This window comes from Poecilia latipinna, unplaced genomic scaffold (assembly GCF_001443285.1).
Source record: "Poecilia latipinna isolate Pla-1442-1.1 unplaced genomic scaffold, P_latipinna-1.0 Scaffold1413, whole genome shotgun sequence".
NCBI classification, from domain to species: Eukaryota; Metazoa; Chordata; class Actinopteri; order Cyprinodontiformes; family Poeciliidae; genus Poecilia; species Poecilia latipinna.
The window spans coordinates 35578-51639 of record NW_015114029.1 but is presented as its reverse complement, the minus strand read 5'-3'; the positions used below and the strand labels follow the sequence as shown (position 1 = coordinate 51639).

General features: G+C 44.4%; 1 protein-coding gene across 1 annotated transcript; it reads left to right on the top strand.

Moving 5' to 3' along the window:
- The first annotated feature begins 1065 nt into the window (after positions 1-1065).
- On the top strand, positions 1066-15075 carry hira (histone cell cycle regulator a). The gene is made up of 25 exons (XM_015056854.1): positions 1066-1413; positions 3266-3328; positions 3474-3584; positions 4223-4313; positions 4388-4482; positions 4552-4647; positions 4797-4957; positions 5745-5912; positions 6068-6181; positions 6257-6327; positions 7116-7221; positions 7893-8114; positions 8186-8271; positions 9187-9387; positions 9466-9609; positions 9681-9897; positions 10253-10363; positions 11014-11162; positions 11234-11395; positions 11539-11597; positions 12487-12592; positions 12668-12790; positions 12861-13024; positions 13473-13561; positions 14011-15075. The coding sequence occupies exons 1-25, from the start codon at positions 1377-1379 to the stop codon at positions 14125-14127; spliced, it is 3063 nt and encodes a 1020-aa protein (XP_014912340.1). The 5' UTR covers positions 1066-1376; the 3' UTR covers positions 14128-15075.
- The last annotated feature ends 987 nt before the right edge of the window (positions 15076-16062 follow it).

Below are 16062 nucleotides of genomic sequence, written 5' to 3'. Positions count from 1 at the left end.
AATGATCCTGGTTGAATCTTTGAAAAAATAAAATTTGTGATTCTATTTTTTTTGTAATTTGTGTTGCAGAAATTATTAATTTTCTCATCAAAAATTGAATTTGTGATTTTAAAAATAAATATAAAATCAAACCCAGTAAAACAAAAACACATGCAATTAGTAATAAATTGCAATGATTTAAACAGAAGAATTGAGTTCAACTTTTCAAAACAAAAATCTCATTCAGATGCCATTCAACTAGTTTTACTCACAACAGTAATTTTCCCATCAATCCAAGCAGAAAGGTTCCAATTAGATCCAGATCTGACAAATTATTTAAAAAGTTTTCCGAAGAAGCCTAAAGACGACTTCTTCACTTTGACGAGCAAACACTTCAAATTTGTATTTTTAATTTGATTTTGTACCATTTACCTGGAAATTTAAAAAATAAAATTAATAATAATCACAGGTTGATTTTAAAGTAGGACAAATATTTAGTAAAATCAAGCATAATGGCAAAAATAGATAACAAAATTTTAATTTCATTCCATTGCTTCTGTGGGATCCTTAACAAATAGTTTAAAAAGTAATTAAGTAGGTAAAGGTTTGATACTTTTATTTGGATTATATTTTGTACCTCATATATTTATGACATTAAAAAATACAACTTGACTGCAGTGCAGAAAAAGTACTTCTTACAATCAAAAACATTAAAGCTAAATTTTAAAATATATATTTATTTTCATTTTATTGTATAACAAATAACGTACAATAAGCAGAAATTGTGTTTAATATACGTGTATATTTTATAAGACCACCGATTCCAATGTTTAACAATAAATTTGTATTAAAAGATACATTGTACCTAAAAATCAATAGTTCGAATTTCCGCGTTTGCGCACTTGCTCTGTTTTGAATATTTCAAAATAAAAGTCATCAACCTGATGACCGCTTCGTCTTACTTTTTAAACAATAATAATAATTTTAAAAAAGAAGAAACATCCTAAAAACATAGCTAATAAAAGCATGATTACGATTATTATTTTTAAATTTTGTTTTAATTTTAATTTAAAAGTATTGTAGGTGCACGAGCTTCTTCCTGTGCGCGGTTAAATGTAACGGAAACGGTCCCGAAGCGCCTGGTGGTGTCACCCGGTTTATGTTCCGGCGCGCTGCTGGCTGTCAGCCTGCCCGCTGCTCGGCACTGATAGCCGGGGATGCTGCTTGCCGCGCCGCGGACAGAGATGGAGTTCAACCGCAGAAACAGCGGAGTGACGGACGGAGTTTGAAACAAAGGGAGGGCGGTTGGCGTTAGTTCACCGCCTGAACTCACCGATCGGGGGGCTTTTTCCCATTTTTTATACCGATAACAGAGAAATCAAAAAGTCCCGGTGAAGATGAAGCTGCTGAAGCCGAGCTGGGTGAGCCACAACGGTAAGCTGCTTGTGCAGGAATCTGTTGGACCAAGTTGTGCTTTTGTTGTCGGAGGGGGGGAACTAGTTGAGGAGGTCTGATGGTGGTCCTCACTTGTTTTTCATTAACTCACTTTCCTGTTCTCAAATATTCCCGAATATGGGATAAAAACATCCCATAGTTTTTATTTCAGGACTCATATTCTCTCTGTTGATTAGATTTAAATTAGCTAACACAGCTAGCTGGTTAGCCCCCCGACTAGCTCGGATGCCCCGACGCCAAACGACCCAAAAAAATGATCTACGTCCACAGCTAAAATGTCAAACTGGACATTTTGTTAAATATCTTTCCCGTTTCGAGTGACATTTTCTCAAACTACTGACAGTTTCCAGGGTGAGCTGGAGGAAGCTTCCAGCTGCTGTTACTTTGGAAAGTTAACCGCTGAAGGGAACGGCCTGAACGCCGAGCTGCGGCTGCAGGTATCGGGTTAAACTGAACACCAAGCAGGGCTGTTTCCAGCTTCACAATCCCACATCACATAATCAGTCTCTGCAGCTCATAACTGATATTTACATCAGCTTAAAGGATGCAGAAACTTGATGTTATTTTTCCACATAACTGTTGACGCTCCAAACAGTTGAACTGTTGTGCTACAGTTTTTCCCTCTTAATGTCTGAATTCATGTCCTGTTGTGTTTGCTGTCAGTAAGGATTATAAATGCACACGTTGTACCTCTCGTTAGTGTATTTAAGGTTATGATTGTGTTGTTGGTGCTGCAGGTGGTCACACAGTAGTTTGAAATTGAGTTAAGTTATGTCTTCCCAACATCACAGGGTTTTAAATACAGCAAAAGTTCTTCTTTGCTGCACTGTTTTTTTGTTTTTGTTTTTTTTGCTGTTCAAAATACTTTTCACAAATTGTTTTCAAATTATCAAGCCACAAGAATCTCATAACCATTCAAGCTCCTGATGTGTCATAACTTTAGTTTAAGTTATTATTTTTTTAGATCTATCACTTTCCAGTGTGATTTCTCTGAGTAAAACCTTTGGGTTTGCTGTAGTTATGCAGCATAAAAATGTAGTATTTCTGCTCGCGTGTCGTCAGAAACGCCGAGGTGTTTAGGGTTAATCTGACTCCATCGTCATCCTGTGTGCTGGTCCAGATGTTCAGCAGCTGGACATGAACTCAAACATCCATTTTGGTTTGGAAACACCTGAAAATACTGATAGAATGTAAAACTTTCAAAATTATGCAGGATAATTGCAGACAGAATAATGTGACGACTAGATGCAGGAACATCATGTTTCTACATCTAACCTGTATTTACTCTGCTCCTCTGTTCCACCTGTTCTGTCATTTAAATACTTTTAACACTCTGCACATTCCAGGGCTCATTACTGTCCTGCAGCTCCAGCTTAAACATCCTGGAATATTACCAGCACCTAAACTGACTCATGAATGGATAAAACCGCTTATTTCTATTAGCATTATTAGAGAAAACTAAACACTAACAGGGTTCTTCAGGTTACAGCTGAGTAAATGTGCATTAAAACAAACTGAAGTGCTGAGATAAAGACTCATGAGACAGAGACGGAGTCGACCCAGAAGGTTCACCAGGAGCAGATTTCTTTCTCAGAAAGTCCTAGATTGCACAGCGGGCGTGAGCAGCTTGGAGAGCAGAGGAGGAACCGGTTTCAGCTCGTCGCCGTTCTCCGACAAACCTGTGGAAAATCACTCAACAACTGGGAAATTTCCATTAAGACAAACCGCTGGACGTTCTTCTGATGCTGCCTGTGTTTGTGCTTCAGGTTTTAACTGTGAATTAAAGATGATTTGAGTCAAATGTTAACATGTTGGCGTTTGTGTTTTTCAGGCAAACCCATTTTTTCAGTCGATATTCATCCAGATGGGACGAAATTTGCAACAGGTGGACAAGGTGAGGCTCCATTCTGTGGAAATGTTATTTCTGATAACTACAGTCATTTTAATCAGCTCAAATGAAAATTTCAAAGTAAATGTTGTTGAATGATGCGTTTGGAAACTCCTGATGGAAATCACTGACTTCAACGCTTGTTTTGCAGGGGAGGATTCTGGGAAGGTGATGATCTGGAACATGGCGCCTGTCCTCAGGGAGGAAGACGAGAAGAATGAGAATATTCCCAAAATGCTCTGTCAGATGGACAATCACTTAGGTAAACAACCGAGTCTCAGCTCTGTTTTTGTTTATACCGAACTTTAAAGGTTCTGATGTCCTTCAATGAAAAGACCAGAAGCATAAAAATAACCACATAAAACAGAGTTTATGTAAAAATCAGAACTGAAATATGCTGCACATTGTTTACAGGACTGAATGGGAATGATCCACAGAAATGACCCATGCTGCATCATCTGTGTTTATCAGAGATGCTCTGATCAAACTGGAGCATGAAGATATTGGTTATGATATTGATTAGTTCACTGATCCAGTTTGAATTCAGGTTTCAAACTAAATGGATGTCTAAATATTAAAACTTTCAGTTTGTTATTTAAAGTGTAACTAAAGCCCCGCCCTCCGACAGATGTTGAAAAAATCAAAAATGGGCGGAGCCAAGAGCCACTTAGGGGCGTGGCCAAGTGTGGAGACCATTGTTGCTAGCGTAGCTACTTTGTTGCTATATTCAGCAACATTTCAGGCTCTTTGGCAACTTTTAGTCAGAAAAGGCAACGAGCGACAAATCTGGTGACTTTATTCTGTTATTAGAGAATTTTAAACCTGGAGAGTGTGTGTGTGTGTGTGTGTGTGTGTGTGTGTGTGTGTGTGTGTGTGTGTGTGTGTGTGTTTCCTCTGCAGCCTGTGTGAACTGCGTGCGCTGGTCCAACAACGGGCTGTACCTGGCTTCAGGAGGAGACGACAAGCTGGTGATGGTGTGGAAGAGAGCGGCGTACGTCCACAAACCGCCGCCGTGTTTCTCAGAAACGGTCCGTTCTGTCTGACGCTCCATGTTTGTCTCCGCAGGCTGATCGGCCCGAGCACGGTGTTCGGCTCCAGCAGCAAGCTGGCCAACGTGGAGCAGTGGAGGTGTGTGACCATCCTGAGGAACCACACCGGAGGTACGCCGCCGCCGGCCGCCATGTTGGATCCGTCTGCTGCTGGTGCTCAGTGTTCTGCTGTGTTTGCAGATGTGATGGACGTGGCGTGGTCGCCTCACGACGTGTGGCTGGCTTCCTGCAGCGTCGACAACACCATCGTCATCTGGAACGCTCGCAAGTTCCCAGGTGGGAGAAAACTCAAATCTGAAAACTGAAACTCTGACTGCAGGAAGAACCGATAAATCAGGAGGAATCCAAGTGAATCGCAGAACAACTCCATGATTTAGTGAACAAATCTGACTCCGATCCCTTATAAATGTCCACTGTTTCCTCAGAGATGGTGACCTGTCTGCGCGGCCACACAGGGCTGGTGAAAGGTTTGACCTGGGACCCGGTGGGGAAGTACATCGCCTCGCAGGCCGACGACCACAGCCTGAAGGTGTGGAGGACGGTGGACTGGCAGATGGAGGCGAACATCACCAAACCCTTCAACGAGGTGAGGAGCTGCTGCTGCTGCTGCTGCTGCTGCTGCTGCTGCTGCTGCTGCTGCTGCTGTAGCTGCTGCTGCTGCTGTAGCTGCTGCTCTCTAAACTATCCGACATCAACAGCGCTGAGCTGAAGCTAACCACCCAGATCAAACTGCCGTGTCTTCAGGACTACAAGTCAAACTTTTTTTAGGATTTGTCTGGAACTTTAAATGAGGCTGAAGTTTGAACTCTGCAGTTTATACCAACATGGGACCATATGAGCCACAGTTTGTTCACAAAACATAAATATGATTTATTTTGAAGCTGACATGATTAATCAAGTATTGAAATAATCAATTAGTCATTTGCTTAAAGAAAAACACAGTCAGAGCTGCAGTTCAACCAAAACCGTCCAGAAAAATAAACATTTTGTATTTAAGATGAAAAGAAAAATCCTTTGATCTGCAAATCTGCTCTACTCAAACATCAAGTGGCTTTTTTAACTTCACCCAATTCAAATTATGTAAAAAAAAATCTATCAAGGGCTTTCTGCCATCCAATTATTAATCAATAATAAACAGATCAGCTCTATGCTGTGCTGATGTTAAGTTGAGCAGAGAGGCCTGAGTTGCTAGGCAACCGATGAATGAGTGAGTTAGTTGATTCCACCAACACTGCAGTTCATTGAATATTCTAATTATTGAATGTTTATCAAATGTCTATTCCGATACATATTTTTATTGATTTATCATCCAGCTCCGTTTTTCAGGGCTTTTCTTTTGTTTTGACTGAAGTTTTTGTGAACTCTCTTTGCAGTGCGGCGGGACGACCCACGTCCTGCGCCTGTCCTGGTCTCCGGACGGGCAGTACCTGGTGTCGGCCCACGCCATGAACAACTCAGGCCCCACCGCCCAGATCGTGGAGCGTGACGGCTGGAAGACCAACATGGACTTTGTGGGCCACCGTAAAGCCGTCACCGTGGTGGTAAGGAGGCTCCGCGACGCGTCCGGCCCGGGTTTTACCGACCGGCCCGGGTTTTACCGACCGGCCCGGGTTTTACCGACCGGCCCGGGTTTTACCGACCGGCCCGGGTTTTACCGTCCGGCCCGCCCACTGACGCGGTTCTGTTGGTTTTGCAGAAATTCAACCCAAAGATCTTCAAGAAGAAGCAGAAGAACGGCAGCTCTCCGAAGCCCAGCTGTCCGTACTGCTGCTGCGCCGTGGGGAGCAAAGACCGCTCGCTCTCCGTCTGGGTCGGTCCCGCTCAGCCGCTCACACCAACCAGAACCAGAACCAGCCCTTTCCTAACGCATCCCTTCTCTCCTCAGCTCACCTCACTGAAGCGCCCTCTGGTGGTCATCCATGACCTGTTCGATAAATCGATCATGGACATTTCCTGGTGAGAATTTGACAAAATCATCCTTGAAAGTCCTTGAATTTCATTGAAGGTTCATTCAAGGTTCGGAAAGTGTTTGCTGTTCAAATGCACAGTTTTGTAGTAAAACACAACCTAACGTTTGATTAAAAGCCTAAATTTGAAACATATTATCTGTAGTTGAAACCAGATGTTTTCATACAAAAAGACAGATTTATTTTTCTTGCCGTCTGAAATTAAATCAGACTAAAGTTTTATTTTACATTGATCATGATCAAAATAATTTCTGTTGCTAAATGTCAGAAAACGCAACAAGAACATTTTTTTGTAATATTTTCCGTAACATGATTTGTTTGGATTGTTTCGATGTAATGAATATTTATTATTCCTGCACTGCAAAAACACAAAATCTTACCAAACATTTTAGTCCAGTTTCCAGTTCAAATGTCTTCAAACACGACAAAACTCACTTAAAAATAACTTTTAAGAAGATGCAGCAGCTTGTTTCATGTCAATAATTCCTTAATATTGATCAAAAAGTAGTTATTCTGTTATTATTTCACTTAAAACATTTTTCCCATATTATATTATTTTAGTTTACCTTGTCCCTGCTGCAGAATAACAGTAATAAATGATACCATGTAATAGTGAATCTTATTTTTAGTTAATTTGTTTTGTTTTTTCTCCACAGTTTGAAAAGTTTCCTTGAAAATGTTTGAGTTTTTCAGTGTTGGAGGTTTACGAACCCGGTTCAGGTCTCTGTGGCCTGTTGCTGCCAGACGGGTCTGAATTTAACTCTGAGGTGTTTTTAGGACCCTGACCGGTCTGGGGATGCTGGTGTGCTCCATGGACGGCACTGTGGCCTACCTGGACTTCTCCTTGGACGAGCTGGGAGACCCTCTGAGTGAGGAGGAGAAGGTAAAACCCGTCCAAGCTGCAGCCGTCTGCTCTGGGTCCTCTTACAAAACATCAGATAAAGTCCTCAAATTAATAATTTCTGATTAATTTAGTATTTGACTGAGAGTAAAAACACCAGTAATCTTTTGTATAATTCAGACTTTTGGAATTATTTCCTGTTTCTTCCTCACATGATATTAATTTTATTCCCTCTTTGAATGTCATGTTCATTTTATTTAAATTTTTAGATTTGGTTAATTTTATTAAAAGAGGGGATATTTGCGGTGGATTCAGAGAAACATGTGTTCAAACCTCTACGGGGAAATAAAACTGAATCTGTATCTAAAAGATTCACGGAGTTAAACGCTCAGACAGAAAGAGGCTTCGTCCCTCCTGTGACTGCGGCTCAGAGATGAGGAGACTCTTCAGGCTTTACAGATAAATGCAAACTGTTTAATATTCCCAGTGGATCCCAGGAAGACGTGGATCCGGTGTGAAAAGCACCAGCAGCTCCAACCAGTAAAACTGCTGAGTTTCTGCCACATAAACGCAAATGATTTAAAGAAAAACGTCCAAACAGCTGAATTGGATCCGTTAAAAACTGGAAACATCTGAGCAGGTCAAAACATCCGACATGAGTTTCAATCTTTTAGTTTTCCTGAATCAGTCCGTCTGTCTGTCTCTGCGGTCAGAACACCATCCACCAGAACATCTACGGGAAGAGCCTGGCCATCACCAGCACCGAGGTCCAGCTGTCCACCACCGTCATCGAGAACCCAGAGATGCTCAAGTACCAGCAGGAGCGCCAGAACTCGGCCCAGAACAACGCCGGCGCGGCCGCCGCCGGGCCCGAAGCCGCCGCCCCCAAGGTCAACAGCATGATGAACGGCGAGTCTCTGGAGGACATCCGGAAGGTGAGCCCAGTCGGAATAAACGGACCGGACCAGCTGGAAGGTTCTGGTTCTGATGGGTCTCCGTGTTGCAGAACCTCCTGAAGAAGCAGGTGGAGACGAGAACGGCGGACGGGAGGAGACGGATCACGCCGCTGTGCATCGCTCAGCTGGACACGGGGTGAGGAAACCAGCAGCTGCTTTAAAGGGCCAGCGTCGCGTCACGTTGAGACGTTTCCCCTCATCAAACGGACCCGGACTGTTGCTTTAGTTCTGTGGCCGATCGCTGGTCACCCATCTTTAAAAGCCTGACATGCTGCTCCTGATTTTGGCTAAAACCAGTTTCTTTTTTTTTTTTTTGAGTCTTCGCTAAATGTAGCAAGAAAGTTGCTGAGTCAGCAACAGCGGGGAAACTGTTGATAACTGCAGACATGACCTGGTGGCTCGTGTCGGTCAGACCGCTGTCACTGCACAGCAGAAGAAGATATTTGCTGTTTTTTTGCCGAGGTAAATAAGATCGGCTTCATATCAGCCGAACTCCCAGGGTTAAGGAGATCGGCGCCGATAATTTGGTGCTTGATTCGTCCATGCATGTTTGAGAAACTCTTTAATTTCCATGACAACCATTCATCCATGAATGGTATGTCAAGGTGACGCTCTTTGGCCTGGCCTGGTTATGACGACCTGCTGCCTCCTCTTATGGTGCTTTCACTGACCCAGACGTTCTGACCAGCTGCTTTATTTCTCTGATTATTTTAGTGAGAACAGCTGATAAATTAAAAGAAAGTTTTGGGTTTTTTGTCTGTTTTTGAGGATATTTTAAGCTCCAGACAGCAGGAACAGATTGTCCATGTAGTTTGACGTGGATTTGTTCCTGTTGTACCCGAGTTAAATAGTTTCCTGGTTGCAGTTGATTGTTTCTACTTCAGAGCAACCAGTTGGTTTAAGAAACGTCTTCATCCACACAAACCCACTGAATGGGTTTAAACATCCAGTGGGTTTAATGCTGTTAAATGAGGTTCCATGTGGATTAAAGGCAGAATCTCATAAAAATCTGTTTGGTTTGTCAGACTCAGTCTGTCCTGTTTCTCTTTAGGGATTTCTCCCCGGCTCTCTTCAACAGCGCCCCCATCCTGCCATCCGGTTCCTCCTTGTCCAATCAGATCGCGCCGCAGCTCAACTCCGACTCCAGCCCGGGTCAGCCGTCGTCTCTGGGCGCCCGGCCCAACCAGGACGGGCTGCTCACCTCGCCTCCTGCCGCCGGCGTCGCAAAAGCCCTGGAGGACGACAAAGACGGGTCCGTCCGGCCGCTGGGGTTCTGGTCCGGGTCCAGCCTCCAGCAGGGCGGCCACTCACTCTTCTTCTCTGGTTTCAGGCTGAAGTCCGGCCTGCTGCTCACCTCGGCCTCCAAGATCGAGCCGATGAAAGCGCTGGACTCCCGCTTCACAGAGAGGTCAAAGGCCACGCCGGGGATCCCGTCGGCCATCTCGTCCACGGCCGGACTCGCCCCTCTGGAGAGGTGAGCGACCCCAGGAACGGATCCTGGAACCGCGTCAGGAACCCGTCTCACCCGCTCTGTCTGTCCAACAGGCCGAAGGACGCCGTCTCCGCCCTGAAGGACGCCAAAGCCAAAGAGGAAACCAGCAGCGACAGCGAGGACAAGATGGCCGCCATCAACAAGAACCTGTCGTTCGCCAAGAGGAAACCCGAGCTGCTGCTGGACGGAGGAGAGGTGGTGGAGAAGAGGAAGAAGGGACGACCCAGGAAGGACAAGATGGCCGCCTCCATCCCTCAGCCCTTCACCCAGGTAACCAGTCAAACCGCCGCTGAGGCTGCAGGATGCAGCTTCTATAAAAAATATGGTTTTACATATTTATTCAAACTGTCTCCAGAAACAACAAAATCTATGCTAACGGTAGCGTAGCAGAGAGAGAGGGAGGGACTGACGGCACTAAGCCCCGCCTCCTGGCTGTGATTGGTTGTTTCTGTTTAGCACTGAGACCCCAGAGGAGATAATTATTTTTATTTTCTGTCTTATTAAACTGTCAGAACATGATGGCAGCTTCAACAATATGTAAAAATACATTCCTGTGAAAGTTGCACACTGCAGGTTTAAACCTGTCGTTGTGACCTGACCTCTGTGTTTGACCTTTGACCTCCAGATAACTCCTCTTCCTCTGGAGCGGGAGCCGAGCAGAGCTGCAGCTCCTCCCCCTGCGGCTGCCGTTCTGCGGCTGCCAACGCCGAGTCTGCAGAAAGCCTTCAGCCTGCAGGTTCGAACTTTGAAATCCACCATGAAAGTCCAACATTTTTAAATCCCAGAGAAAAATGAAAACATCGACGATTAACGAAGCACAAATATTTAGGTAGTAATGGGAGGCTTTATTTTATTTGTCTCTGATTGGTGATCAACAGGCTTAATAATGAAACTATTTTTTAATTCAGTTAATTAAAAACTGCAGCAATTTTTGGTCTATAAAAGCATCAAAGTTGTTTTTTTAAACCTACATTAGGTTTAATAAGGTGATAAAAGTTTTTGGCTTTGAGGAGGATAATCTTACATTTCCCTCTTTTTCTGATGGATTCAAAGCTGCAACTCCTGTCCTGCAAATTTAATCTCCTTTCTAAAGATATTTGTTTAGATAAAGATATATTTATTTTTATGTTTTTCAAAGTTGAAGAACATAAAAATAAATGTTAGATTTAGTAAAATCAGACGTCAGCAGAAGAAAACCAGAAAAACACGATCGCCTCATTTCTCCTTCCATCAGCAGCTAAAACCTCTGCAGGGTTTTAATTTAACGTCCATCTTTGTTTAAAGCCGTTCTCCAGCGGCAGTTTAAAGGTGTGTGTGTGTGTGTGTGTGTGTGTGTGTGTGTGTGTGTGTGTGTGTGTGTGTGTGTGTGTGTGTGTGTGTGTTCAGGTAAGCATGGATCCGTCTGTGTTCCTGGAGGTGGAGAACGACGTGTCGGTGGTTGCCGGGTCGAAGCTCAGCCAGCTGCGTTGCTCCAGGGACGGGCGGGACTGGAACACGCTGCTGCCCAGCTCTGTGCTGGCCGCCGCGGGGAGCAGGTAGGGGGCGCTGTTGGCCCTCAGCTGAGAGAACCAAGAAGACCTGCTGAACGTTTCCTTCTCTCCTCCAGCGACGTCCTCGCCGTCGCCTGTGACGACAGGATGCTGTCGGTGTTTTCCTGCTCCGGGCGACGCCTCCTCCCCGCCATCCAGCTGGCTACGCCCGTCTCCGCCCTGCATTGCTCCGCCCACTTCGTCATGGTGCTGACCGCCGGAGCCACGCTGTCTGTCTGGTCAGCGCCGCACACGGAGACACTTCTACTGATGTTTGATTAGCTGCTTTCCTCATGAAGAGCAGGAAGTGGATGGTTGATGTTGGATAAACTGAAGGAGCGTGTGTGTGTGTGTGTGTGTGTGTGTGTGTGTGTGTGTGCAGGGACGTGCAGAGGCAGAAGGCTCTGGTGAAGAACGAATCTCTGCAGACCATTTTCTCTGGTGAGTAAATGTTCTTATGGAGTCGTCGCTGCAGCTTTTCTCGCCCGTTGTTTCTTCTCTCTTTCTCTTCTAACAGAGATAATAAAAATATTTTAAAAAGTGTCTTTTATGTCAATCATCCGTCTCTGATTTGTGCGACAGTATCAGTGCCAGACTGAGAATTTGTTTTGCTTAATGACAAAAATAAAGTCACAATCTTAGCAAATAAAAACACAATTTTGCCAGAAAAAACGTCTTAAAGTTACGAGAAAAAAAGTTTTCAATTAGGAAAAAATGTCATGTAGCAGATTCTGACTGGAGCAGAATTATTATTATCCTTAGAGCTGATATGACAGCATAAGATGCTCAACATTCCTGTTTACTTTTGTTATGTTTCATGTTGGAGCTGTAATTAATTTACTTTATTCTATTAATATTAAAACTTTGGTAATTAGAAATAACTGAACCTTATTCTGGCAGCAACAGCATCACAGAGTTCACCTGAATTCAGTGTCCAAATAAATAGAAACTGAAAACGTGTTGTCAAACAAGATGGCCGCCCTGAGCGTGATGACATCACTCTGGGCGTGATGACATCACTCTGGGCGTGATGTCATCACTCTGGGTGTGATGACATCACTGTGGGCGTGATGACATCACTGTGGGCGTGATGACATCACTGTGGGCGTGATGACATCACTCTGGGCGTGATGACATCACTCTGATTATGGAAACCCAACGAATTCATTGGTGGAAGATTTTAATCTCCAATAACCAAAAGTTCAGTGACTGAATAAAGTCGATGTGTAGTTCTGATTGTCCTGATGAGACGTCCTGGTGGACGTCCACGTGTCCATCAGGACGTCTCTCAGTGATTTCTGACTGAATGTCTTCCTCTTTGTGTCCACAGGTGCTGAGACGACGGTGTCCCTGTCCCTGCTGACCCAGCAGGGCGTCCCGATCATCGGACTGTCCAACGGGAAGTCCTTCTGCTTCAGCGTGTCTCTGGAGACATGGTGAGACCCGGACCGGACCGGACCGGCCCGGCTGACCTGGTAAATCCCCGGTTAATGACGCTGCGTCTCCTGCAGGACGCTGATTGCGGACAAAGGAGACTCTCTGGTCCAGTGCGCCGACTTCAGGAGCTGCCTCCCGTCGCAGGACGGCGCCGCGTCGTCGGGGCCGCTGGCCGTCGTTCAGGGACGCAACCTGAAGTAGGTCTTCCTGTCTAAGCTCCGCCTCCTGGCCGCGGCGTCCAGGCTAACGCTTCCTGTCCCCCCGCAGCGCTGGGCGGCTGGCGTCCCGCCTGTCCTCCACGCCGCACCACCTGCAGCAGAGCATGACGCTGGCCTTCCTGGAGAACCAGCTGGCGTCGGCGCTGACGCTGCAGTCGGCGCAGGAGTACCGCTACTGGCTGCTCATCTACGCCCGCTTCCTGGTCAACGAAGGTACCGAGCGCCACCACCGGGTTCTGTTCGCTCTGACCTGAGGCTGAGCAAACAGAACCAACACTTACTCTCGGTCTCGGTGATTTATTCGACCATCCAACGGGTCGCCGAGTTCATTTGCTTTCCCTCGGACCAACCAGAACCCAATCCGTTATTCTCACCTTTGTTGCTTTTTATTGTTTACAACCAGAAATGATGAGATTTTCAGTATATAAAGAGGACATAAGATGAAGTATGTAGTAAATATATTTTATCAAAACAGGAAGATGTTGAATCAGTGTAAATATGCTGTTAGCAGGCTGGTAAAAGACGTTAGCTGACCTTTGACCTGGACATGTTAGCTGACCTGATGGGTGACAGGAAATGATCAGAGTGAAGCAGAGAGACGTTTATGAATTCCTTACAGATTATTAATCTGACAGATTATTATTCCTTCTCCTCCGTCCAGGTTCTGAGTACCGGCTCCGGGAACTCTGTAAAGAACTTCTGGGTCCGGTCCACAAATCTGCTGCTTCATCCTGGCAACCAGCAACTTTGGTAACAGAACTTTTTCTACCTGTTTAGTTAGAAATGTGACTGAATAAACCGCCGCTGCTGCTGGAGGCTCCAGGCAGCCAATCAGGTTTGACGATCGGATGAATTCATCCACCATCAGCGATAGGCTGGTTTGAAGAGCAAACTTTGTTTTTCTCTTTTTCAAAACTTTTTCCTGACCTCATCTCGTTGTCATGGTGTTGATAATTAGTATCAAAGCGCTGTGTCCCTTTGTCTGTTACATCATTTAAGATTTAGTGTGTTGACAACTTAACAGCTAAAACCAATGCTAGTCATCGTTAGCTAGCAGCTTTTAGCAGGAAGCTAAGGGTGGGATCATAGGCGGGTATACAGCATGTGTACGGTGTGAATTTATTTCATATTTTCGTCTGCAGGAGAGCAGAAACATGATGGCTCTGTGTTCGTGTCTCTTCCTGTGTCGCGCTTTTCAGGGTCTGCACAAACGCGAGCTGCTGCGGGAGGTTCTGCCCGTCATCGGAGAGAATCTGCGCTTTCAGAGACTTTTCACAGAGTACCAGGACCAGCTGGAGCTGCTCCGCACCAAATAACACCCGGCCCGACCCGGACACACACACACTAACACACACGCAGACCGGACCCGCTCAGGTGTGGTCCTGCTCGGTCCGGTTTGGCCTGGAGCCGCTGGGAGTCAGAACCGAGGGGTTTTCTGGGAGTTTCTTCAAACATGTCTGCCTTTGTTTGGACTCTGGGCCCCTTCAGAACCTCTTCAGAACCCACCGGGCCCCTTCAGAAGCTCTTCAGAACCCACCATTTTGCTTCTTTCTCCCGTTGATTTTGGCTCTTTTTTAAATCTTTTTTTTCTGTTTTCTTTCCCTCCGACCCGATCCGGGATTTTCAATCATGAATTTCATGAGTTGTTTCCATGGAAACGGTGAGCGAATGGTCGGATCCAGCTCCTCAGAACCGAGGCAGAACCCAGGGCAGAGCAGCTCAGTGAGTTCTCCTGCTGTCCGGTCTTTGTGGGTTCACAGGAAGCACTTAATGAAGGTTTTTAGAACCGAATCAGAACCGGAACCGTCTGGACGTCGTGTTTTTAGAAAACATTAATTTCCTGCTGGAATCGATTAAAATCAGGAAGTTGAAATGTTGTAAAGGTCATAATGTTCATGGTAAAGGAAGCGGGGCCGGCTGCCGATTTGGGAAATCATCCAACCAAACGGAGAAGTTTAATTCTGCAGCCATCAGATGATGCAGTTTGACTTTTTGCCAGCAGGTGGCAGCAGCGGCCTCAGTGTGTCGCAGTGAAAACGTTCCCCCCTCCATGTGGGCCCCCCGGGGCGTCTGTACAGAATTTAACCGGTTTCGCTCTCCTGCTTCTTTTTTTGTTTTCAAATGTTTGTAAAAGTTTTTGTAATTGTGTTTGTTTTGCTTTGCTTTTTTTTTTTTTTTTTTCATTTTATATGAAAAAAAAAATTGCAGAAATTTTGTTTTGGAGCAAAAATTGAGATTAAAAGTGGAACTGATGAGTTTGTTAATTTCATGGTTTTTGGAGTTTTATTTCTCCTGCAGTAGAGAACCAGTTCAGCTCATAATTATTCATACCCCAGGCCCAGCTGGAGTCCTGACCTGAAACTGAGGAGGGAGCTGAAGATTAGGGCGATGGCACAGAGGCTTTCCAACCTTCTAAACACCAGAGGTGACCTGCAGATACAAGGATTTGATGCTAATGAGGATTATTCAAGAAAAGTAAAACATTTTGGCGACTCTGCAAAAAAAAATCAAACTGAAACTCCTTTTTCTATCGTTTGCTTCACCTTTCAGAACCAAACCTGCATGAAAATTTAGGTGCTGATTTAAAGCACATTGCTTTAAATCTATAAGAACCTTGAATAAAGATTCTTATAGTTTAACTAAAAGTAATATAATAAAAACTGAAACTGATCAAATATTTTCATTAACTGAAATAAAAACAGTAATTAACGAGGGAAAACCTTAACTAACTGGAACTATGTGTTTATATAATATCCTTTGTTTTTGTGTTTTAAATGTATTAGCTTTTCCATTTGATGTGAAATTGATTTTTTTATTTTAATTCTTTATCCACACACAAGCAGTTTGTCAGCCGTCTGCAAATTTGACCTTTTTGAATTCTGCAGCTAAGAATTAACCAGTTTGAAAAAACGAACTGCTACTGTAACTAATAAAAACTACATTCAAACTAAATGATATTCAACTAATAACTGGTAAAAACTAACAAACACGCTCTTAAAAACTAATTCAAACTGGAGAAAAAGAACAACTTAAAGCTGTCATAACCCGGGTGTGAATACTTTTGGCTTTAGCTGTCTGAGTTTATAAACCGTGAGATGAATGGATGACGACAGAAACCCAAAATATTCTGGTTTAAATGTGACAAAAGAAAATGACCTAAAAAATAAACGTGTGATTTGTGAAGGATTCATCTTAAAATCAAACAAATGATGGACGACCCTGAACATCCTCTTCATTAGAACAGTCTTCAG